This window comes from Rousettus aegyptiacus, unplaced genomic scaffold (genome assembly GCF_014176215.1).
Source record: "Rousettus aegyptiacus isolate mRouAeg1 unplaced genomic scaffold, mRouAeg1.p scaffold_m13_p_19, whole genome shotgun sequence".
In the NCBI taxonomy this organism is placed as follows: Eukaryota; Metazoa; Chordata; class Mammalia; order Chiroptera; family Pteropodidae; genus Rousettus; species Rousettus aegyptiacus.
The window spans coordinates 2,331,235-2,357,012 of NW_023416294.1; the positions used below are offsets into that span (position 1 = coordinate 2,331,235).

Sequence of the window (25,778 nt, forward strand, 5' to 3'; positions counted from 1 at the left end):
AAAAGCGACTCTACCAAGCTGCACGGACGCCGCCTGGCACTGACTCCCACGGACACTGGGGAGGCTGTTAGCAACTCAGCCCACGGGAAAAAAAAATCACGGGCGATCAAAGGCAGCACACGGGGCGCCGTGAAGCTCCCACTGCCGCTCTCATCATCACGGGCAAAGGCACTGTTCCCATCACAAGCAGGTACGTTCCAGTAACTGACAGCTGGACACGCGTATCAACGATGTGCGTTTGTGTAATTAACTTAAATACAAACCCCTGGGGACTAGATGTACTGGTCCCTCCGTCCTCACCAAAACAGCAACATCTGTTTTCAGTAAGATTTTCAGCCATGTGTTCATCTGAGAATATGATTCAAAGGGTGGTTTTTAAATGAACAATTCTTTGAGGCTGATAAAAGTTTGTCCTGTCTCACTCTGGGCTGGCTACTAAAAACGGAAACAACTTAGGGTGAACATACAATTGTAAATTCTGAAACAGCGGCATACTGCTGCGTTCGGGACACCACGTACGAGGTAAGATTGCTGTGGGGTGTCACATCCAGAGCGGACCCGACTCCTCCTCCTGGAAGCCCTCCCCTCGCCAGCCTGGCAGAGGGTCAGCACTCAGATATTCTCAGAATAATCATATGCGTGACATACCATAACTTGCGTAACGGAGCAGTCCTTTGTCATTTTACTTCCGCCATAATCAAAACCAGTGACCAATTGCACGTGTGAGGCACTTGACATGATTTGCAAATTTTTGTAAATTTAAGAACCATTAAAAAAAATTACACAGTAGGAGAGAAAGGCTGTATCGCCCAAATCTATCTTGCAGCTAGCAACTGCATGTCACAAGGAGCCCCCAAATCCCATGAGATTCAGTCATCTGTAGACCTCCCAGACAGGAGTTTCAATTCTGCAAAATCCTGAAGCTGCAGGGAATTACTTAAGAACTAAGGTCTAGCTGACAAGCCCTATCTGAGTTCAGAGTTCTCTACCCTCCCCACCAGGTAAGCAGTAACAGAAAAAGTAACCAAACGAACTGCATTTCCTCATGAAAACATCCCCCACAGAACCTGGGGACACAAAGGTGGGGGGTGGGGGGCTGAGCAAGCAACGCTTCTTAGCAGAGCCACACGTGTGGGAGATCAGAGAGCAGGCCCAACGGTGGCGGGGGCCTCGGTCGATGCAAGCAGGCCCCTCCCCGTATGCTGCAGATGGGGATGAGCCAACACGGGCTGTCGAGCTACTGTGCACCAGGAGGGGCCCACGCCCAAGACACCCACCAAGTATGGGAGGGACAGTGAACGCCTGGGGGTCCTGGGTGCTCATATCACAAACGTCAGAGCCGCTTGTTACCTTCTTAAGCTCTCCCGGGCTGTGAGGGGCGGAAATCTCTCTCCCCAAAACTCCGCCACCAAAATAGACACAGTGTATCCAGAGCATCTCCTTTGTGTCCACCTGTTTTGCAAAAGCAGACAGTTACTTGCCCCCTTCTGTACAATGTGATATACCTCAGCCTTGCACGGACTGCAGAAGGCTCTGAACCCCCTCACACGTAAGCTGTGCAAATCCAAAATATATTCCTCCTTCTACCACTTTCCTGGGCCCCACAGGAGAAATGTAGCTTTGGATGTGAAGCATTAAAAGAGAAATGATTTTTTTTTTAAAGATAATTTCATTAGGACATGGATAAATCAAACAGGAAAAAAAATCCTCAGGAAGAATCAGCCAGCACTGCAGATGGGGATGAGCCAACAGCCCGAGAGGCTGTTGCTGAGTGCTGTGTACAGCAGGAACTCGGCACACAGCTCAGCCCGAGCATTCAGGCGTGACGGCAAAATGCAAACTCCACAACTGCAAGAGAGGGCAAGCACACTGGGCAAAATAAACCCTCGCCGACATTCGCTCTGGGCCTGGCCAGCACGGGCCCCACAGACTGTAGGACACTTACGTCGATCACTTACTCTGCCGATAACAACTTCGACCTAATTATTCCTCTAGGCCCCTCGTCCACCACAGCAGAATGCTGTTTATGAAACCCCATGATTTGTCCAGCAGATCGGGCTGGACAAATCGTGCCCTAAAAGCCCCTAAAGTCAATGTCACTCCCTGAGCACAATCTTGTAATAAAAACAAAGCCCAGCCAAGGAAGGGCCATCCATGGACGTCCAACAATGTCAGCATCTCAATCTTCCCATTGGGTCTGAATGCTATCGGCCTGGTTTGCCGGGCTTATCCGACAAGATTTGTCTGGTCTTGCGGAGACTGAGGTGAAGCCAAGAAAAGCACAGAATAAAAACAGTTCATAGCCTTAAAAAACCAAGATGAGAAAACCCAACGGATCAAAGGTGATTATTCGGGCAGATAACGCCCCTTTTAAAAGCAGGAAGTTATGTGTCCTAAAGTCCAGATCTCGTCTCTAAGACGCCGCCCCCATCGCCGAACCCTCGCTGTCCTCGAGTGTGCCAAACACGGAACGACAGGAAAGCCGGAGCCGCATCCTCGCAGGAGCCGCGGCCCTCCGCTGACATAAACCGCTACGAAGTGACTGTGGGAAAACAGCGAGTTTTCTGGGAGGCTGACGCCAACCACACGCCGGCCAGGCGTGGGATCTGAGGCCGCGCAGACGCCCAGTCTGTGTTCAAGACGGTGAATTCCCGGGGGAAGGATGAAGCAGGACCACGAGGAGGCCAAAGCAAGTGAAGTTTTCAAAATACCCTTTAAAAAACAAACAAACAAACAAACAAACAAAAAAGCTAAAAATGGAGGCAAGGCATAAACTGCACTCACCTTAGCGCACCCCTGAGTTGTAAGCTGACCACCGCTGTGCTTTTAAGAAAGGTACGTGCACGTCGTTCGCTTTTTGAGACACAACTCAGTCAATACATTGTATCTGAAAATCCCTATGAGCAGAACTTTAAGGATTTTTCCAATGAGGGTTTCCTAGACGGGTTCAGAGCTCCCGGACAAACCGTGAACACGAGACACAGGAGGCCCCCAGCCGAGCGCAGGGCCAGTCTGAGTCTGTGGGGTCCCAGGTCAGGCCTTCCTCTGCCAAGGGGTGTGCAGAGGGTCCTACTCGCCTGGATGGGAGGCTAAACCAAGGCTCGGATACCTCAGCCTCCTCAGTGTGCCCGAGATTTGAGCCATTTCTGAAAGGCTAGAACCTGTGTGTTGATGCGGAGAATGGTAAGGTGATTGATTGACCCAAGAAGCGAGCCTGAAAACCGGGAACCAGCCCCCTGAAGCGAATGTAGACTATCACCGACCAGAAGTGGGGGGCTGGGGTGCAGCGCAGGATGGAGACCTCCACCAGCCCTGAAACCATGACTGGTGACAAACAGGACCCCAATAGCCCCGTCTCCCCACATCCCACTGGGCCAGCTCTAAGAGGCCCAGAGACACAGGAAATGTATCCTATCTCACTTAAAAGGGGTCAGGGCACCTGACTCGGGGTCCTCGCTGTCCCCCGGGGACCCAGGTTCCTCCGCCCTGCTCAGCTCCACGAGGGGCCAGAAGCACACCCCGGAGTTCCCTCACTGGTCAGAACAAGAACACGTGCCCAGTCCAAACGGCACGATGAAGAGGGCTCCCACTGGACCCGTCCGGCCCGCCCCGAAGCCCGGCACAGCCCCAGCGGGGTGGGTACTAGGTGGGTTCACCCGAAGAACATGGACGCCACACGGGCAGCCCAGGGTCCCCCGCGGAGCCACGTGTATGTTGGAATAAACATCGGCCCACACGATGGCCTCCCGCTGGAAATCGCAGAGGACGTCTGGGGACGGTGGATCTCGGGGGTGCGTGTTAAAGGATGGGTGACGAGTGGCATGCTCCGGGGGCAGCCGGTTCTCGTGGGGACCGTGCCGAGAGCCGGAGCGCCGGAGGCCGCCTGGCGAGTCCGCGGGGCTGAGGGCAACGCGGAGGCCCCGGCCACGGTGACGCGGGCTGCCTGGAGGCGGGCAGGTGGGCACTTTTCGCCAAGAAGGATGATTTTTAAGAGCCCGTGAAGGAGAGAGGCCATTGCAACCCCTGGAGCAGCGGAGTCACCTGCGGGGAGCTGGGCTCTCCGACATGCTCACCTCACCTGGAGGAGATCAGGGCAACGGGGAAGCCACGGGAAAGATGGGACATGTTTGTGGGGCACAAGGGCGGGGCAGAGGGGGGCAGCAGAGCTTGCGTGGGCGGGAGAACGGCGAGCCGAGGTCCACGGCAGCGAGGACAAGGCCAGGGCAGCGTCCCTCCGGCAGAGGGCTGAGGCAGGGTCCAGGCGCAGCCCGCTGCCGTCCCTCTGCCTGAGGTGGGACCCGGCGTGGAGCAGGGGCTGCTGTGGCAGGCATGAGACTCTGCCACCCCCGAGGCAGGGCTGACCGCTGCGGAGGGCGAGGCCAGGGCTCAGGAGGGACAGCGAGGCACAAAGCAGAGTGACAGCGAGGGCTGTGGCCGGGCGAGGTCCAGCCCTGTACTGCAGAGTGATGGCAAGGGCTGTGGCCAGGCGAGGTCCACCCCTGGGCTCTGAGCCCTTGGACTCCGGAAGCTTCCACACACACACACACACACACACACACACACACATCCATCTCTCCCCATGACTGCAGACAATGACAGCCTTTGTTTTCAAGAACTTTCTTTTCTGAACCGTGGCGGAAGGGGATGCTATGCTCGCTTGAGACGACTCCCCTGCACATTCGAAGCCCCTCCTTCGGCAGGCTCGGGGAGCAGAACAGCGCCCGCCCAACTGCCCCGGCCCGCGCCTCGCTCAGCATCACGGCGTCGGGGAACACCCCCCGCCCCCACGGTCTTCAGCAAGACGGCGCCGCCCAGTGAGCGGCCCGACACACTGGGCAGCTGATCGCTCCTCAGCAGGTGGACGAATGAGACTCCCCTAGAGATGGGCTCTCCTAGAAGAGCAAAGAAACAGAAACGAAAACCAAAAAAAAACCAAAAAAGGCGGCAGGGAACAGTAAGGGCCGCGTATACTTTCACAGCGGGCCACGGGTCGGGAGACTCCACGGGGCTGCAGGCCCGGCTGTCGCCCGGCTCCGTAAGGACCGACGGGCACACGGCCGCGCCCGCTCACGCCCACATGCTCTGTGGCCACTTTGAAGCCACGGCAGCATGTGGCCGGCCAAACCTTAAACGTGACCGTCGCCTGCCAGGTCCCACGCTCAAGAACCCCGTGCGCCTGTGAAGCCGGCGTGACACACTCCGACGTGACAAGACACAACTCCGCAAGGCTGGCACACAGGCACCACGGCCGCAGACCCGTTCACCAGGGAGTTTCGAGCACTGCTTTGAAACCGAAAATGTTTGTTTTTAGGGTACAGAAGGGCACAGAATAACATATGCGTAGGACGTACTTAGCAGGCCTTCCTGTCCGAGACGCTGATCTCTACAAATGCCCCCAAAAAAACGCAGCATCCGTCCTAGTCCGCTCCAGCCGCTGTGACGAATTCCGCCACACACACACAGGGCGGCCTAAACAGAAGTTTATTTTTCCTCAGTTCCGTAAGCCTGAAGTTCGAGACCGAGCCTGCGGCAGGGCTGGTTCGGCCCGCGGGCTCGCTCGCTTGCGGACGGCTGCCTGTCTCCCAGCCCTGGCGTCTCTCCCCGTAAGACCACCACTCAGGTTGGCTCAGGGCCGCTTCGACTGAACCCTCTCTTTAAGGGCCTGTCTCCAAACACTCACATTCTGAGGGCCTGGAAGTTAAGACTCTACCATGTGAAATTGGGGCAGGGCGGGGGTCGCACAATTCAGTCTGTTAACAGCCCCCCCCAATTTTTTAAGTTCCTTTGCCAAAAGTTTCCAAACGAAACTCATTGGTTTTCTCTTCTAAGTAAGAGTTATCAATGGAAAATTTCCAAAGCACTGGAGTTTTGAAAAAAACCTTAATTCCTAGAGTTAAGAAAGCTTGGAAAATCAAAGTGAAAAGCACATCACGTGTGAGGAGAACGGTACTTTCTGTGTGATCTTCCTCCCCAAAACCCAAGGTCCCGGTCTCACCACGAGAAAAATGTCAAGCGCACCCCGACAATGGGGCAGCCCACAAAACCCGCCCAGTCTTGCTTAACACAGACAGAGCCCTCAAAAACAAGGGCAGCCTGAGAACCTGTCCCGGCCGGAGGAGCCTCTGGTGACAGGAGGACTCGGGGGGATCCGGGGTGGCATCCTGGAACAGAAAAGGACGACAGGAAGACGAAGAAAACCTAGATAAAGTGTGGCCTCTGACTGGCAACCATGTATCCACGTTGGTGCGTCAATGGAAACAAATGTTCTACAGTAACATCTAACGGAAGGGAAGCGCGGCCTGGGGGTGCGGGACTCTGGGCCAGCTGAAACGACTCTGTGTGTTAAAAAGAGTCTAATTTAAAAGCTTTATTAAAGACAACAATGTGTGTGTGTTCAGGCCATGCAAAACCAGCCCCGTGAACTACCAGCTCTCTCTCCGGACTGTCCAGGAGACCCTAGGGACCCCCAGTGTTCCTCACGAGTGGGGACAAAGGGCCACCTGTCATCACAGCACACTGGATCACGAGCCCTGCCAGGTGGACGGCACCCCAGCCATCCTTTTTCCTTTCCTCTTTTTCCTTCCCAGGCGGACCGCTCCCCACGCCCGGGAGAGGGGGTAGGAACGGGGTAGGGAGGGACCGGGAGACAGGACAGGACAGACACTCCCTCCCGAGGCCCCTAGCACAGGCGCACGCCAGCCCTGCTTGAAAGGAAAAAACCATGAAGGGTCTTCCGCAGAAATCGCTCCAAATCCCACACGGACCTTCAGGAATTACTTTACATAAAGACGTTATCAGTCATCAAGTAGAACAGCACGTTACGAGGGAAAAGGTCCAGACTCTGTCGGTTTTTACACTGCTTTAACGAGCACCGACAGAAAGGAAACTCGGGAAGTCACGCATGAGACCTTCGCAGCGCCGAACCCGCAGTAAAGGAGTCGCCGGGTGCTGTGCCAGGCGGGGCACCCTCGCCGCTCGGCACCGCGCGCGCGGACGTGAACGCGTCAGCCCTGGGCCCGCCACGGCGGACTCCCCACCACCGTTTCCGTGCAGAACCGAGGAACGGCCGAAGAGCGTCCGGCAATGCCAGACTCGACCGTTTCTGCCTCTTGCTCCGCAGTGTGACCTTGAGCCAAAAAAAAAAAAAAGGCTACTCCAAGCCTGGCCCTCGGGGTGAGGGACGATGCAGTGGGCATCGTGAGCCTGGCACACAGCGGGCCGAACAATAAAAAGCTATTGTTCTTACTATCCGCTCCCCGCACCCCAGCGTCTCCTCTGTCGGCTCCGTTTCCCTTCCAGGGAATTCAAGATGGCCCAGGTTTCCATCGTTTTTTACATTAGCCAAAGGGAGGTGCCCTTAAACACCACCGGAAGGCACATACGATCATATACTATATTTTATGCATTATAAAAACCTTTGCAAGCCTGTTATCTTACCATATCCGCTGCCGTTAAAAGAGCCGGAGAATTTTTAAAAAGAGAAACAAATCTTTCAGTCGACTAACCCTACTCAGAAAAACCAAGGTTTGCAAAGCAAGTTGTACACAAGATTCACGTGCTTTCTTAAAAATAAGTGTACTCATTACGGAAGTTTTAAATTAGGTAAAAATATGAAGAAGTTGGGGGGTGGAGATAAATGACCCATATTCCACAACTAAAAGACATTCCTTGACGTGCTCTGATATCCTCTTTTCTCTCCCTCTGCTGCACATCCGACTTCGCGTTAAATCGTACGCACTTGCCCCCCCCGTCCCCTCGAACGGCAGCGGGAATTGCTGCAGAAGCCACTCCGGCCCGAAGAACGTCACGCAATTCTGAATCTGCCTCCACGTGGCAACTATGAAATGAGCAGGTGCAGATTCTCACCGCGAGGTAAAAGCGTTTGCTTTCTAACAGATCCTCCTCCCAAGAATTTCAGATAGGAATCCAGCGTGCACCCTCTCGCTGGGCTTTCTCGGGCCCGGCGCCGGGGCTCTGAGCAGTTACGAGGCACACAGGGCGTCTGTTTGCTGGAGGGTCACGGGACGGGGACAAGCTCGTGAACCTCAGCACAATGCAGATTAACAAAGTTTCTTTTCTGGCCAGACTCCAGGGGAACATGGGTAATGAGGAAGGTGAGCGACCACTGTGTGTGCTTTGCGGCCGAACCACACAGCACGCGCGCACGCACACACACGCACGCACACACACACACACACACACACACACACACAGGCTGCTGGAGCCCGGCGTGCCAACTGGGAAGTGACAGAAATAATTCATACTCGGCGTAACCCGATGCTGCTCAACTGTCTACCTCAACGGCAAGAGCCGCCTGCTGAAATTTCAGTCAAGACAAGGACGCCGGCGTTTCAACGCACGCAGGCCTCTCACGGGGTCGTGCGGGGCTGTGCTCTTCCCTGCGTGGAGGACGACTCTCTGCGTGGTCGTGGCTGGCTCTGGACGAAGTGCCAGCCCTCTCTGCCCAGCGTGTGAAAACGTTTCCCAAGTTAAACTGAGGCGTGAAGAAGGTGCCTTAAAATTTTGCTGAGGATCTGAGTTCCCTTTTGGCCGGACTCTCGAGGGCTTCGCTCTGCCCTGGACTTGCTATGAATTTTTAAGGCACGAAAGGATCTACCGTGACTTGCTCGCTAATCTAGATAAATTTCACGCAAATGACCCAAACGACTTCTTCTTCCTCAGCAGTCAACACTTTATCTTGACGTTGTGGGGTCTGAAATTCCCCTCACTCCCTAAGAGGCCTGCAGACGGTAAGACAGTCACAGCAGGCATTTGAAGAAGTAGTTTTCAGCTGTCCCGGGGGGTCGGCAAGAGGCGGTTCCAGCCAAGTGTGGTCCTGAAGTCCCGCCTCACTCAACGCTCCTGCTTCCTAAGGGGGTTCTGCGGCCACCCAAGGCAGTTCTGGGGCCACCCAATTCCGGCTGTCACTAATGGCCTGATCCAGACCACAGGACCAGCCTCACCCACCGTCCTAGGCTGAGAGGCTCAACTGCAGACTCTGTGGAAGGCACCCCAGCAGGCCGCAAAGGACGTGGGGGACGCGCTTCACTGGGACCCCAGGGGGCGGCGTCTGAGCCCCATGTGCCGGCTCCACTGCAGGAGGAAAAGTGAGGCACACGGGACAAGGAATGCCGTCTGGGGGTGCCGTCCGCTGGGGCACAGACCCCGGAAGCTCACCTCCATGGAAACGGCATTTTTTTTTTTCACACGTCCGTCTCTCCCAGGCCCTGTCCGTTTGTCAGCGCGACGAAGCCTGGACTTTTCTCCACACTACAAGAATGCCGAGTTACTTCCTGAGGTCAGAGGGACACGACATGAAACACATTTTTCAAATATTTGGCTTATTAGGTTTTCCTCGCAATCCTATTTAAAAAAAAAAAAAAAGATCCCTGCTTACGGATGGAATTGATGCCTGAGGACTTAAGTGACGTGCCCCTCCCGCTCCGTCCCTCACCCAGCCACCTCCCGGGGAGCCCACAGGAGACAGAATCACCCACACAGATCATCCAGCCGGGCAGGAGAAAATGTCGTTGATACGAAACACGCAGGCCCATAGGGACAGAGATGTGTGCTCGCCCGGGCTGGGGCGGGAACGGGGGTGACGGCTTCGCGGGCACGAAGTCCCTGCCTGCGGTGACCCGCACGTCCCACACCTGGACTGCGGTGGCGAACACACTACACCAAAAGCCCTGACAGCCACCGAATGCCACGCTCAAAACCGGTGAATTTTTGTCTTATTAACGAGTTTGCGGTCCTTTATCCATGCGGGGCCTCACGAGGAGGGGAGACTGTCCCCCGAACCCGGTGAGTTTTTCAGATGGGAATTCAGGCACCGCAGATTCCGGAAGGCGGCTTGGCACCCCCTGCCCCAGAGGAGCGCGCCGAGGCTGGCTGTGGCCACGTCTGTCACGGGGGTCAAGATAAACTAGCAGCGGGGAGAAGGCGCTGGGCCCGAGGGCGAGGAGGCAGACGGGCGGACGAGGCCCCAGAAGTCGCTCGCCACGTGCGCACCCGCCCTTGGAGACTCACACTGCCCCCTTCCCCCGCTGCTCCAAGCAACCGCGACACGTGCCCTGTGTTTAACCTGAAGTCGAGTGTCCAGAAGAGAGCGGCGTTTCGAGGTCGGTTTCCCGACTCCCGGTTTCGAAAGGAAAACAGTATGTCTGCACATTTGCAGTAAATACGGGTACTGTGTTTTCCCCAAATCGGCGAGCTGTTTCCAGGGCGAACAGGACGAAGCCTCCTTTCCGTAGCGACGTTACGCGCTCTGTGAGACTCTGGGCGTTGGAAGCAATCGGGGTGAACAGAGGCGGCCGTGAGGAGCTGGCGGCGCGCGCCCTGACGGCGCCTCTCGATTCTTCGTGCACAGCAGGAACCAGGTCCCGCAACGCCCCTTGCCAACGCCGCCTTCCTCCCGGCCTCGCCGGGCCCTGCGGCGGGAAACCCAGTCGGCCCCAAGCGCGTGGCCACCTCTGCATGCCGGCCTGTCCCCACGCCAGCCTCGCAGGCCCCGTCCTGGGCGCCCTTCCCTTCCCGAGATGATGCCTGTCCCAAGCTCTCCCGAAACGGCTCCAGGGCGGGGAGCCGGGACGAGGCTGCAGAGACGGCGGAGCGCCTGGGGGGGGACCCAGGAACCGGACAGGGCTGAACGCACAGCAGGAGAAGGTCCCCGAGGGAAGGACCGCGTGGAAGACGCCAGACGAAGAGCAGCTGCTGGATAAACCCGCGGAGGAGAGGACGTGGCGGAAGAGCCATCGGCAAACAGACGGCACAGCTCCCCTCCTCCTTTGGGTGACGTTATTACACGGGTGACGATCTCTAGGGACGTCGTGCAGGACCGTCTGGGGAGAGAAGCTGCTCGGCAGTCCGGGCAGGAGAGAAGCTGCTCGGAAGTCCAGGCAGGAGAGCAGCAAAGAGGGGGGACCGGGGGGGGGGGGCGCAAAAAATCACTTATTGAAAAAATCGAAACTTCATTCCATAGGTAGCAACAACTTTCTGCGCCGCAGAAAACATGACAATCACATGTTTTCACTGGAGAAGGAAGGAAGGAAAGGAAGGGAAGGAAGGGAAGGAAGGAAGGGAGGGAGGGAGGGAGGAAGGAAGGGAAGGGAGGGAAGGGAGGGAGGGAGGGAGGGGAAGGGAGGGAAGGGAGGAAGGGGGGAAGGAAGGAAGGAGGAAGGAAGGGAAGGGAGGGAGGGAGGGAGGAAGGAAGGAAGGGAAGGGAGGGAAGGGAGGGAGGGAGGGAGGGGGAGGGAGGGAAGGGAGGAAGGGGGGAAGGAAGGAAGGAGGAAGGAAGGGAAGGAAGGAAGGGAGGGAGGAAGGAAGGAAGGAAGGGAAGGGAGGGAAGGGAGGGAGGGAGGGAGGGGGAGGGAGGGAAGGGAGGAAGGGGGGAAGGGAGGAAGGGGGAAGGGAGGAAGGGGGAAGGGAGGAAGGGGGGAAGGGAGGGAGGAAGAGAGGGAGGAAGGAAGGAAGAAGAAGGAAGGAAGGAAGAAACGTGTATTCCCAAGGCACGAAAAGACATGGAGGAACCTTAACGCCCGTTAAGTGAAAGCAGCCCGTAGGAAACACGGCTCCACGCTGTACGATTCCGAGTTTAGGATATTGTGAAAAAGGGAACGAACTATGGGGAAAAAGGCTGTTGGTCACTGGAAGCGATGAATGCAGAGCAGGCGGTGTTTAGGGCAGGGAGACCCCGGTGAGTGACGCCAGATAGGCTCCTCCTCGGCAGCAAACGTGCCGCTGGCGTGAGTGATTCTGATAACGCGACAGGCTGTTGCAGGGGGGCAAAGTACCTGTACCTTCCTCACGCTTCTAGGGTAGACCTGAAATGTCTCTAAAAAATAAGATCTAAAAAAAACCCACAAAAACAGAAAGTCGCCTTAGAACTGTATAGTGCCGGCCCACAGATTTCCAAGTGGAAAAAAATACCACGTCAGAGACGCGAAGGAAACAAGTCTGCATTTATTTTGACTCGTTTCTGATTCTTCTGAAATCATTTGATAAGCTTGTACCGGTCACATAAATTCCCTTAAAAGAAAAAGCCCCCCCACAGGCCTTTCAGGCATCTGTCCGTTCGGTGAGACGTCACCAGGCGGTAAAGCAGCTCTGGCGCCCCAGGGAGCGCCCGTTACCTCCCTGGACCTTGCTGCTTTCTGCGTCCCCCCCGGGTGCGTACCTGGAAGTCCCTTCTTGCCATAAGAGGTCATCGCGGTCTGCGGACGAAACACGTAGAAAAGGAAGAGGTGTAACGTGAAGAAACGAGACCCGTCGGGCAGGGGAAAATGGATGGATGGTAACCCAGCCGACAGAGGAAGTGGCAAGAGCTGTACGAGCAGACGGTGGAGGAAAGCGGGCTGGCGAGGGGCGCCCGGGGGCCTACTGGCGAGGGGCGCCCCGGGGCCTGCTGAGCAGCGTCGGAGGAGGGAGCCGCAGAGCTCACAGCTACCCTCCGTGGGTCTCCTCGGGTTAGAGTTCCAAGAGCCTGCAGCACCTGACGACAAATGCGGAGCTACCCATCTGTGCTTTAGGAACTCGGGACGGATTGCCAGCTGCATGCACGTCGCCGAGCATCCTCGGAGCTCCTACTGTATGCATTGCCGGCTGCATGCACTTCCCCGAGCATCCTCGGAGCTCCTACTGTATGCATTGGCGGCTGCCGTGCACTTCACTGAGCAGCCTCGGAGCCCCTACTGTATGCATTGCCGGCTGCATGCACGTCGCCGAGCATCCTCGGAGCTCCTACTGTATGCATTGCCGGCTGCATGCACGTCGCCGAGCATCCTCGGAGCTCCTACTGTATGCATTGGCGGCTGCCGTGCACTTCCCCGAGCATCCTCGGAGCTCCTACTGTATGCATTGGCGGCTGCCGTGCACTTCCCCGAGCATCCTCGGAGCCCCTACTGTATGCATTGGCGGCTGCATGCACTTCGCCGAGCAGCCTCGGAGCTCCTACTGTATGCATTGGCGGCTGCATGCACGTCGCCGAGCATCCTCGGAGCCCCTACTGTATGCATTGGCGGCTGCATGCACTTCGCCGAGCATCCTCGGAGCTCCTACTGTATGCATTGGCGGCTGCATGCACGTCGCCGAGCAGCCTCGGAGCCCCTACTGTATGCATTGGCGGCTGCATGCACGTCGCCGAGCATCCTCGGAGCCCCTACTGTATGCATTGGCGGCTGCATGCACGTCGCCGAGCATCCTCGGAGCTCCTACTGTATGCATTGCCGGCTGCATGCACTTCCCCGAGCATCCTCGGAGCTCCTACTGTATGCATTGCTGGCTGCATGCACTTCGCTGAGCATCCTCGGAGCCCCTACTGTATGCATTGGCGGCTGCCGTGCACTTCCCCGAGCATCCTCGGAGCCCCTACTGTATGCATTGGCGGCTGCATGCACTTCCCCAAGCAGCCTCGGAGCCCCTCCTGTACACCCTGCTCGGCAGAACGGCCGCCGAGCGCCGTCCGGGGCCCACGCCTCGTGCCCAGCTCGCCCATGTTGGTCTGCCAGCACTGCTTCCTCTTGAAGGAGCCCATCTGTTCCTTACAGGTGTTCCCACGAGTGTCTCGTTTCCCCTGCCCTGTTCCCAATCACCAGGGCACACAGCACGAAAGAAACCCTCTGAAGGGACCACAGTCCCCAAATACACTGCTGGCTCCGGGGCAGGGGTTCTCCACGCAGCCGGCAGACCGGGTGTCTGCAGTGGGACTGTCCCGTGGGGACAACGTGCCTGCCAAGCAAAGCCACCGTGCAGGAGGCAGCAGATCCAAGCGGGGAGGGAAGGCAGCCCCCCTCGCCCCCCGCATCCAGACTTCCCGCCCAGCTGGCCGTGGCCGACCGTTCCCTGCCCTTCTCCGCTGAGGGTGGGGGTTCATGCTGTGGTTTCTTGCATCCAGAGACACCTCTGCTCCTCTCCGGTTCTCTGCTCTGATCGCCGGCAGACCGCGTCTGAATGTGCGTGTGGACAGCTTCGTTGCGAGTATCCTTCGGAGCCAAATGTCCTCGTCACTAAGTGCTTACGGTGATGACATCGGTAACGACGAGGTCCGCGGGTGAGGGGAGACCAAACGCACACACGGGGATCCGCGAGAGCTCTCGGCGAAACTAGCCAGCAAGTCGAACATCCCCGAATGTTCTGAAACACCTCGATCACGTGGGAGGCGCGTGTCGGACGGGGGTGGACTTCTCGGTCTTGGAGAGACCGTAGTTCGCTATCGACAGGAAAGCCGGGCTCAGGACCGCGTCCCCGCGCCGTGGGGCAACGAGAAGCCGCGGCACCAGACGCCCCTCCCCCCACTCCCGGCGCGGGTCCCTCTGTTACAAAGTGACAACCAACTCCCAGGCGCACACAGGCAGCGACCAGTGGCGGCCGAGGCTCTCCGGGACGTGGCGGTTTTTCTCAGACGTGTCACTGTGTAGTAAACAAAGCAAGAAATGCTTTCGCTTTGTCGCTGCCAGAACACCAGAAGCCGTGTTCACAAGCAGCAGGAAAACACGCCCTTTGATCCTGGCCAGTCCCGTCCCTCCTCGCAAGTGCAAGGTCACGTGAGAACCCTCGCATCTGGCCACCTTCTGCTCAGAAACCGGGGCGCGTAAGTCCTCGCCCTGGCATGACCCGGGAGGAGGAAGATTTCCACTACGGCCGAGACACAAAAGAAGAGACAGCAAGTCTTCGACGTCTTGACCTTGACCAGGGAGAATGCCTGGAGGATCGGCCGGCCAGGTGGCCTGGAGAACGCTGGCCGAGCGGCGAGCACGGCCCCCGGGCGCCGGGCACAGCGAAGCGCCCAGCGAGCAAGCAGCGGAGCCTGGGACTCACGCCCCTGCCACACACTGATCCTCAGCTCCTGCGGGCTGTTCCGGCTGGCTAGGGCGAGCACACCGCCCCACCTGGGCCCGGTCCCGACCCACCTGCCCACTCCCGAGCCAAGGGCTTCCCGACCACCGGGCCTGCCTGCGCGCCCAGAGACCTGCACGGGCTCTCCGGTTCCCGGGCGTTGGTCCGCGAAGGCCGATGCCGGATACCTGCACTGGCTCGGTGTCCCTGACCCCGCGGGACTGGAGCCCTTCCAGCTGCCGCGAACCCGACGGTGATGAGTGCAGGCAGGCGGCTCCCCTGACTCCTGCAGGTCCAAACCCGCACAAGCTCCAGAGGACGCGGCCCTGGGCACCTGAAATCAGCTGATGGGTGTTCTGCAGACATCAATTAACGACCTTCAAGAACAGCCGTCTCCCAAGGGGGCCAGACACGTGACTCCCATCGCACCAGGGCCGAGTCCTGCACTTCTCGCTCTGAAAACATGCATGACCACCCCCCCCCCGGGTGCCGACGCCAGCGAGAATGTCATCCCAAGCGCACCGAGGTAACCGTGCTGCGACTCACGGGTGTGCGCGTCGTCCCGCCTGAGTCGTGGCCCGTTCCGCCCGACCTGGATGCTGACTTCGAAAGCTCTCTTTGCCGCTGGTTCACATCCAGCCAACGGCAACTTCTCCACCCTGAGGTTCTCTGTCCGCTTTTCACGGGCAGGAAAAAGAAAGTCTCGCACGAGGACCGGCTCCCCATCTTTTGGTCCTAGGACCCTCAACACGCTCCTGTCAGCTTAAGGACTAACAGGGATGAGAAAGGTGTGGAGCCACCTGCTGTCCAGACACGCAGTGACCCTATCTGCTATCACCTCTCCCGGCACTGTGGCCAGTGGCCGGGTGGCTCTGGTCACTGCCGCCAAGGCCCCAGGGCTTCAGCTCTCGGCCAGGCAAACCAGGCACACGCCCGGAACTTCGGAAAGCCGAGAAGCCGACAAAAGTTGCTGGAAATGCCACTCCCGGCAACACAGCTCATGGCTGTGACAGTTCTAAGTCACTCCGGTCCACTACTTAAACCAGCCTGTGAAGTGTCATTTTCCCGAGATTAGACGAGAAAACTACGCTCAGAGATAAACGTTTACGTGACGGTCCAAGGCCGACCCACAGGGGGGAGTGTGTGTCCAGGCTTTCTACCTCAATTCTATTGTCTTTACGTTACATTTTGCTGAAGTGTGTGTGTGTGTGTGTGTGCCTCTTCAAAATGGAAATGCGTACTGCTCCGCCGTTTGTAAAAATGCATGTGTACACACCTGCACACAAGCGCTACAGGTGTGCATAAACGAGAAGAAGAAAGCAAGCCTCCACAGACCCCCGCGAGGTCCACATCAGCGTTTTTTAAAAGCTAAACAGCTAACACGAATCCCTAGCCACACACGTACCTGATTTCAATTAATCCAGTCGCGACTAGAAAGAGATGTGGTAAAGGTGAACAACTCGGGGTTCGGGGGCTTTCAGACGAGCGGCCCCAAGTCCCAGAGCCCACGTCCAGAGCCACAGACCACCCAGCCGACCTCAGCTCGCAGCTCCTCCATGTACCGAAGCCTCGCCTCGGACCGACAGGTCCCCGAAGCCTCGATTTCCAACAGCTGGAACGTGTAAGAAACAAAACAAAACAAAACAAAAAAAACCCAGCACTTCCACGCAGCATGCGTGAGGAATGAATGCAATAAAGTGTGGAGAGCGAGCCAGGGTCGCCGCACTCACGAATCCCTGCAGGGGCCTGCCAGCTCAGCAGCTGGGCGAGCCCCACCCCAGAATGTCAGAGAGCCCGCCTGGAGGCGCCCTGCTGCGCGGCACTCAGCCTGACACCTGCGGGTCCACGGCGGGCGCCCAAGATCCCATCAGACACAGCTCGCCACCCAGCTCTTTCTGGCTTAAAATCTTCCCCTGCTCCGGCCTCAGCAGGGAGGCTGCCCGCCTTCCTTCCCCTGCCTTTGACCCCAGGCAAAGCTGACCCTGCCTCCCCCCCCCCCCCCGTCCCCCGCCCCCCCGCCGCCCAAGGGGAACCCACACAGCCTCCTCGGGCCCGGAAAACCGGCCTATTCAGGCCACCCTCTGGCCAGGTGGGCTGGATTTTTTTTTCTCGAGCTTTGCAGAGAACTCTTGGGGCTTCTCTGTAAACCAATGGGAGTTAAAACAAAAGTGTAAGCCCGTGATCCCCCAGCTGCATTCTGGTGAGCTACAGAATCACTGACACTTTGGACTCACGCCCGAGATCCTCATGCGGCCCGGGGGCGGGTAGCCGGTCATCCACAGCTGTCAAAGACCCCCACCGCCCGCTGCCCCGGGTTCAAACCTGCAGCCAGGGTTTCCATCTGCGAGGAAATGGAAACTCACCACCCTCTCTTCTTCTGTACACCTGGGGACCACAGTGATGTGTCCAGCAGTCGGCTGTCACTCAGGTTTCAAAGCTGCACAGAGGCCCTGGGCCTCAGCAAGCTTTCCCACGGCCGCATTTCAGGCGTTTGTGCCTTGGGGTGAGTTTTTTTTTTTTTTTTTCCAAATCTCGCTCATTCCGTGAAAGGTGACCATGGATGCCATGATTCTGTCATTGTTTTTGAGTGATCATTAAGAGCCGAAAACAAAGTTATTCTTAGCAGTGGGGAATTTTTAAAAGGAAAGTGGTCACCTTTCGATGAAAGGTTACGGGGAATGAGCTTTAGATGTTGCGAGAACATCATTCGGATGTCAATCCCATCAGGGTCAGTCGAGCCGAGCAGTCACGCAGGAGGCTCGACTGTCCGCAAAGGGCATGGCTGGGATGACCGCGGACCCGCCCGCAACACCCAACCCGGAAGACGAAGAAAAGAACGGCACCCTCGGCCTTCACGGAGCTCCGTGTGGAACCCGCTCACTGAGAGTCCGAAGCGCGTCAGGTGCCGGGCAGTGAGGCGGGGACGCTGACCCCCGGGGAAGCCTGGCCCCCCGCGCCACGCCCGGGAGCCGCTGCTCGGGAACTCACGCCGCACGGGCTGCACGGCCGCAGGGGGCCAAAGGTCACGGTGGGGTCGGCCGGAGAGCAGTTCTGACGGGAACTGCAGCCCGAGCGGCCCTCCCGGCGAAAAGGCCTCCAGGCGGCCGGCCCGGGCCGCCAGGGTGCGTGAGCAGTGTCGGGCAGCGGCTCCTTACTCTTCTCACTGCAGCACACACTCCTGCTTACGGCACAACGATCAGGGCTGGAGCCCTCGGCGGCCGATAACAAAGCGAATGCCCGGCCAAACAAGTGGCGGAACACACACGCCGAGGAATATTACTCACCCGTCAAAAAGACTGCAAGCTTATCATTGGCAACAACACGGATGGACCTGGAGGGTATTACACTAAGTGAAATGCGTCACGGAAAGGCAAAGACCATATGGTTTCTCTTATATATGGAATCAAAGAAAAGGAAACTAAACCAACCGAACAAAAACACGTACAGAGAACAAGCTGATGGTTGCCGAACGGGCGGGGGCTTGGGGCTCGGGGAAAAAGGTGGCCGGTCTGAGAAGCAAAAACTGGCAGCTACAGTCACGGAGATGTAGTGTCCAGCACAGGGAACACGGTCGGTCACATCGTAATAGCCGCGTACGGTGCCAAGTCGGGACGAGACCGACTAGCGGCGGGGAAACCCATTCACAAAGCCCGTGACGTGTCCACCACTGCGCCGTACACCTGAAAATAATGCAATGTTGACCGCGCACTCTCACTGGCAAATAAAAATAAGGTGAGTACCCACGAAGCATTAATCCCGTAAGAACAATAATAATAATAATAACGCACAACAAATACATGTCGCAGAATGCCCGCTTGCCAAGGCCTGGGCGCTGTCCCTCGCACCCGAGTTCCTGCACACGGAGCTGGGCCCCGGAGCATGGTCATCGCTAGGGCCACGAACACGGGAACAAGGACGCAGGGTCAAGACGCGGCACGTCCATCTTCCCGACCCCAGCGGAGTCCACGGGGGACACAGCGCCGGAAGATTCTCACGTTCTGTGAGAACCCGAAAAGCTTTGCGCGCGACAATCCGCACTTCGTGCCGTCGTGGGGTCATCTGTACCAACGTGGTTTTCTTGAGGCAAGGACTGACCACACAAGGAAACGTGCTGTCTGCGAGGGAGAGTCACGGCACCACAACCCCAGTGAACAAAACGGCCTCAGGACACAGTGCTCGGGATTTCGTCCATCTTTTTCCAGAGTGCTCAACTTTTTTCTTTAATGATGAGCTGGCTGCAAAGAGGATTGTTCTAAAAAAGCTTGCATTTTCCAGGTAGAGCCCTATAAAGCTACTCCAGTCGTACAATATTATTCCCTGACCTTTGCCGTTTGATATTTAGGGGTGATGTTCCCCAAGCTCCCACGGTGTGTAGGGTGACCTTTCACCCAGGAGAAAGCTTGCCCGCTTTGACTCTGAAAACAAGACACTGCGTCCTAAGACATGAAACTTACAAAAGCAACCCGCGACCTCCTGCCCGGTGCTGGGGTGTCTGAGGAGCTGGTGGTCCCCATGAGTGGCCGCTCAGGGCACGCGCCCCCAGGAGACGGCTGGAGATGTTCAGCTTGGAGGGCTCCCCGTCCGCACCCCAGATTCTGAACCAGACGGAGCATCCCAGTGGAAGGAAACAGCCCCATCGAGGGGCCTGGCCCGGCCCAGACGCCCCACAGTTCAAAGGGGCAGAATTCTCGTGTGTTGGCATCTCAGCAGCACAGCAAGCCATGGACCCCCTCGGTGGCATTCCAACACCCTGCATGCTCCTGAAGCCTTCCGTCACTGTCCCCCGAAGTCGTCACTGTCCCCCAAAGTTGTCACTGTCCCCCGGAGTCATCACTGTCCCCCAGAGTCACCACTGTTCCCCGGAGTTGGGGTGCTGAGTACTAGGGCTCGCTAGAAAAGGCTTCCCTCAATTACTTGGGTCCCAATGCATTATTCTTGGGGGGGGGGTGGGAATCTCAATGGAAGATCTCTAGGCTTATGGACCCCAACTTGCATGTTCCTTTTTACTAGAAATCCATGATCTTTTCATGTTTAAACAGCTGAACTAAAGAGATCTGATCGGGGAAATGCAGTACGTACTAACCCCGTCCACCTAAATCCTAAATGTCACTTCTCCATTTAAATCCGAAACATGATTTCATGATTACTACACCAAAAAAAAAAAAAAAAAAGCAAAAGTGAAAAATTTGTATGTATCCCGTGTCTTTCTGAGAAAAGTAACCGGTAGTAGCTGATGAAGGCTTCACAGCACACGACGCGACTCTACATGAGCTGAGGACCTGACTACAAAAACAAAACCTCGTCACTTAGGGACAATTCAAACACAATCTCATGATGACTGAGAACAACGAGAAACTTCTGAGCACACACACGCACTGAACAAGACGGATTCGATGACATGGGGGTGGGTTTTTATTCCGGCGTGCAGCCGTCCCAAAACCAGATGGTTATTAATCCGTGAGAAATTGGACAGGCGATTCGGCTGATGACTTACAGTTTCTCGGTGATTAGTGCTATTTATATCGGGTGACGTTCTGGGGCTGAATTACCAAGGCGCGTCTGGCCTTCAGTGCCACTGCTGGACCCGGGTCCCCGAAGTTCAGGCGGCGCAGTCCAGAGCTATGTAACAAACACTCTCTGCCAATTAGACTAAACCTTGAATTACCTACCTTCTATTAAGCAAAGAGGTCATTTGTACACATGGTCCGTAAATCCTTAAAGCGGTGAGCACACGTGCACGTGGACACTCTCCAGTAACTGTTAGTGACAGGAATTGAACCTTCAGCTGTCTAAGTCACTGCTTCACCTACTGAGATCATAATTATCACACTTAATCCCCACCGGGAATTGCTGACTTGGGTTACTTATTGTTTTAAAGAAGAGGAAAAAGACTGGAATATTCCCTTCTGGAGAAGCCCAAGTAACTGTGCTTCCCTGTGACGTGCTTATTGTATTAGCCCATGAAGTTTCACAAAGAGGAGAAAACTGAGGTTAAAGTGACTCAAATGGTTTAACTAGGCAACTATACTTTCCAGTATTCTCACTCTCAAAAGCGAATTTCTTCCAACCGACTGCTCCCTTTCCTTTAGAAGCAATCAGGACACAGCGCGCAAACCGCACCGAGGAGCAAAGCCAGCCACGAGTTTGTCGGGAGCCGCGGCGGGGGGCGGGACAGAGGCCCGAGGGGAGACACCTGCTCCCAGCACACGTGGCCCTCCCGAGCTTGTCCAGACTGCGCCCGCCCATTGCCCCGCCCCGCCGCAGCTGGGCAAAGAGCAGAGCCAGGTATGCCCCGGACACACCTGCTCCCCCCACGGAACTTGCTGGAGGACCACCCACCTCCAGGAGCCGGGACCGGCATCCTGCTCAGCCCTGAACTCCGCTGGGCGGGACGGGAGAGGTCACAGCGCCTGCAGCCGCAGGCCAGAGTCAGGTGCCACCTCCAGCGTCCTCCGCCAGGTGCCGGGGAGGGCCTCCTACGCCCGGGTACCTGTCAGATCCCTTGACTTTTCTCCATCGTCCCCTGCAGCAGCCCAAGGCCTCCGACTCCTCCCCGCACCCCTGCACCCATTAATCCCTGCCCCCACCTTGCGCCTTGCGCCTGGAACCCTCCTCGGCTCCCAGTGTCTCCCGGGCAAGGCCTGGGCTCCTCCCACCCCGCCCACCGAGGCCTCCCCCGCCCCCGGCAGGAAGGGCATTCCCCCAGCACAGGGGGCCTTCCGGCCTCCAAGGGTGATTCCCACCCCCTCCCTGAGAGCAAACGCTGACCCTCCCAGGCTGTCTGCCCGTGGGTGGGCCCCGACCCCACACAGCTGGACCCCTGGGACAAGGTGGCATGCAGGGCCACCGGGAGCCCAGAGCACAGGACCTGAGACGGACCCTCCCGGTCGGCCTCCTCTCGCAAAGGTCCTGGCAACTTGCGAGCTAAGGCTGAACACGTGGACCCGTTCCGTTTTATTCCGTAACAGCTTTATGAGCTATAACTCACATTCCATACAACTCGCCCTGTTAAACTGTACAGTTCAGCGGTTTTTAGTATCCTCGGAGTTGTGCGAACATCACCGCTAATCCTAGGAGGTTTTCATCGCCCCCCAAAGAGCCCTGGGCCCATTAGCAGATTCTCCCCATTGCCTCTGCCCCAGCCCCTGGCAACCACCGGCCTGCTCTGCGCGTGTGTGCGCGCGTGTGTGTGTGCGCCTCCGACGGACATCTGATACCCACGGATCACACACAGAACACTCTCAGCCTGTTTCCGTTTCAAACGCTGAACGTGCATCAGCAAACGTGGAGGTGTGCGAAGGTGGAGGGCGGAAGGCCTCATTTCAGTGCCGGAAACGCCTACCGTCGGACACACCGAGGTAGCAGGAGGAGTAAACCCCCTCCTGGGGCCAGGGCCTCCGCACGACAAGGCGACACACCGGACACACCGCACACCGCACACCCAGCTCCCACGCCCACCCCCTTCTCACTAACGCCCACTGCAGCCCAAGCTCAAGTTAGGAAAAGTGTCCTTCCCCCCTCCTCGGCAGCTGGGGAGAGGGGCGGGGTTGCTCGAGAAACCGGTTCTCACTGCGTGCACAGAAGACCACCTGAGAGCCTTGTGAAAATTCAGATCCCAGGGCCCCCAACGGCGGCCATTCACAGGGTTTGGACTCCTCGATTCTGATGCAAATGGAGAGGAGCCATGCCTCCTTCAGACTCCACCCAGCATCAGACAACCCCCTACAATTCCCAAGGGACAGTTCCCAACCAACCCCCATGTTCGGGGGGTTTACTAAGCCTAGATTTGCATTTCTAACAAGTTCCCAGGTACTCCGAAGCTGCTGGTCTGGGAACCACCCTTTGAAACGCACTGCCCGCTGAGGGCGGCAATCTCCCATCCAGCGAGCCAAATCCTGCCCTCCGCCTGCCTTTGCAAATAAAGTTTTATTGTCATGCGGCCTTTTCCTTCTGCTGTACTCACACTGTGACAGCAGGAAGGACTCTTCCGGGCACAAAGGCAAAGATATTTACTGTCCGCCCTTTGCAGAAAAAGTTTGCAGACCGCTGATCTACGGAAGACCATCGAAACGTGAGAACTTCCTCTGGATTTCAGAGAATGGGAGGCATGTAACTGTATAAAGTCCCGAGGATTTTTACACTTTGAAATTTTACCTTAAGAAAGTTTTTTTTTTTTTTTTTTAAAGTCACATGGAGGAAAGAGCCATGCAATGTTGTGGTCCAAGGCCCAGGCTGGAGAGCTGTCTGCCCCGACCATCTCGGGGGACCGAGATGCACTGGGGACTTCGGCGTCCCATCTGCGGCCCTGGCCGAGCCTCCCAGCCGGCTTGTGACAAAGCGAGGCCGAAGAGAACCACGAAACAGCCACGGAAACCTCTGACAGACTGCGGTGCCCCCTGAAGATAATATCGACGCCCCCCAGACCCTGGAAGGGTCAAGTTCGCTGAGGAAATCCCCACAGTCTGGGTTCAGGAAACACAACCAGGAAGGCTCCGGACCTGCAGGTCTGCACTTCTGTTTGAAGCCATGTGACCAGAAAGAAGCGAGGATGGAGGGGGAGGCGGGAGGGGAGCTCGCTCCCCAGGGGGGCAGCGCCTTGCTGAGCTGTCACTGCCCGTGGCCTCGAGGTGACCCTGTTGGGTGTCTGCACCTCGAATCACCCATGGGGGGGAAGGGTGTCCTCCGATGATGCCCACAAAAGACCAGAGGCCGCTGCCACAGCTGCCCTGCCGGACGTGGGGTGGGGGGCACCCCGTGTGGGGCTCCGACCCAGGCACGGGGCAGTGGGTGCAGCCTTCCCTTCTGGCAAATCCCTACCCCCATCTGCAAAGCAGGGCAATGACACACCGCACCCCAGGGGTGCTGGGGGTTCTCCGCTCGTGCTCACAGCGCCAACAGCAGAGGCGTGGAAGCCCCTAAGGTCGGGGACCGAGGCGCACAGTGTCTGGGGGCCTCGGAGGGCCCCGGTGGGCGCAGGGGTGGGTCCCCAATCCCACTCCACCTGGTGTCGCGAAGACAAAAATCCCGCAAGTTTTGCAAACTGTCCGTTTGGAGATTCTAAAACATTTTAAGACTTTGAAAAGGTGAGTTTTCGTTTTGTTGACGCAGCCCTAAAGCCAGAATGGCCAGTCCTTCTCTTTCGCGGGGAGAGGGACGGAGCCCCTCTGCTCCGGAATCCCGGGCACCGCGCCTGGCTGTGTGCGCGACCAGCCGGCAGGGCGAGGAAAACGCCCAAGGGGCCTGGGGATGTGGCAACACCCCGGCCGCCACTCTGCGTCACTGTCAGAAGTGGAAACGACCAGCCGCCCCTCCGCGGATGACTAAACAAACGCGACGTGGTCCGTCCGCTCACCGGAATAGCGTTCAGCTGTAAGACGCAACGAGGCACTGAACACGCTGCCCACACGGACGGACCTCGCAACCGTGACACCGAGCGAAAGGAGCCAGCCACCGAGGACCCACGTCACACGCGTCCCCATGTGTGTGTCCGGGAGAGGCGAGCGCAGAGGCACGAGTGCACGGCTGGGAGCCGGCGCTGCCACGTGAGCAGTGACTGTTACGGGCCCACCTGTTTTGGGGGTGACAACAATATTCATCGTTTACGTGGAATCTGAGTGATGGTTACGCAACCAAGCGCACACAGTAAAAACCACTGAACTGTAGACTTTAAGAGGGTGGATTTCACGGCATGCGAGTTACATCGCAATTTTCAAAAATGTTTACAACTCAAGGAAAAGCCATGCAGGCTGCCGTCCCCGACCCTCTCGAGCCAGCCCAGGAAACGGCGCGGGCACCCTCCAACAGCACACGGCACACCCCGTACCCCAGAAGGAGCCAAGGTGCCGGGTTCCCTGGAAGCATCTCTCCAAGCCCCAGAGAGCAGGAAGCCTCAGGTCCACAGGGCTGGACGAAGCCCGGACACTGCGATACCACAGGGCGACCCCGCCGTGGGTGCCAGCCAGGCTCGGGGGCACCCCTCACCCAGGCTGCTCAGAAGTCAGACTCCGCCTCGTCCACACTCGCTGTCCCTCCCCTCCCGAGTCCGCGGGCTGGGCCGGGGCCATCCAGAGGAGGGGGCGAGGCCCAGCAAGGCCCGTCAAGAAGCCAACGCTGCAGCCGACGACGGCGAAGGGAAAGAGCCAGTGAAAGCGATTTGTGCCACGGGCAGAAAGAAAGGGAAACTGAGTTCTCGGGAGGAGGAGGAGGCATCTTTTTTCAGAGGGCAGTTACAGCTGTGGTAACTGGAGGCTTAAACTCTGTGCCGGCGAAATCCATCAACTTCCTGCCTCTGGGCATCAGAAGGAGGACAGTTAGCAGCCGAGAACAGAAAGCTCACTTTTAGCAGGGTATGATTTCACTACTTCACACAGTGCTGTGAGCTTCTCACTGCTTTTCTCCAAAACATCAGTCAGTGAAAAAAAAAAAAAACGGGGAAAGGAGAATTGGAAATAGTGTCCCACCTCCCTGCCCCGCCTACCCCAGCTCGTAAACCCTTAGGGGCATCAGCTGTGTAAGATCTTGTGATTAAATGCACACAGAATAAATGATTGGAGCAGCAGCAGGCCTATCTTTACAAGTCCAGGTGTTTCCTTTCCAAACTTTCATTCAACCGTCAGGGCACCGAAACATTAAGGAAATTTAAAAGAAAAACTACACATACCAAGAAAAGCACGTCGTCGTTTAAAGACCGACGTATTTGACTGACATAAAGTAGTCAGTTTTCCAGAAGTTAGGGTTGTTTTTTAGAAGCCTGTCTAGAAAAAACTAAATGATAACTCCATGTAGGCTACAATAGCAAAGCTTGTCATGTAAAAAATTTCAAGTGGTACATACAAAACCAAGCTTCCTTTAAGCTGCTGTCTAGGTCCAAAGATTGTCAACGGTGTAACTCTTAAGAGAATCACCCTCAAGCAATGATTAGATCTACATGGTACAAAGCAAAGAAT

General features: G+C 57.1%; 1 protein-coding gene across 7 annotated transcripts in view; it reads right to left on the reverse strand.

Moving 5' to 3' along the window:
• The window catches only part of SHROOM2 (shroom family member 2), a 106,091-nt gene that overhangs the window by 70,469 nt on the left and 9,844 nt on the right, over positions 1–25,778 (reverse strand). Inside the window, exons 1-2 of one of the 7 annotated variants that reach the window (XM_036235690.1) lie at positions 1,959–2,029; positions 1,351–1,452 (exon numbers count right to left, since the gene is read on the reverse strand). The exons of 2 other annotated variants lie outside the window; for them this stretch is intronic. In XM_036235690.1, coding sequence (XP_036091583.1) covers positions 1,351–1,437 — 87 coding nt within the window. In that variant the 5' untranslated portion in view covers positions 1,438–1,452; positions 1,959–2,029. Of the gene's footprint in view, positions 1–1,350; positions 1,917–1,958; positions 2,030–7,437; positions 8,152–9,177; positions 9,354–12,175; positions 12,833–25,778 lie in introns of those variants that run through there. 4 more of the 7 variants (XM_036235692.1, XM_036235693.1, XM_036235694.1 and 1 more) reach the window with 4 other exon arrangements.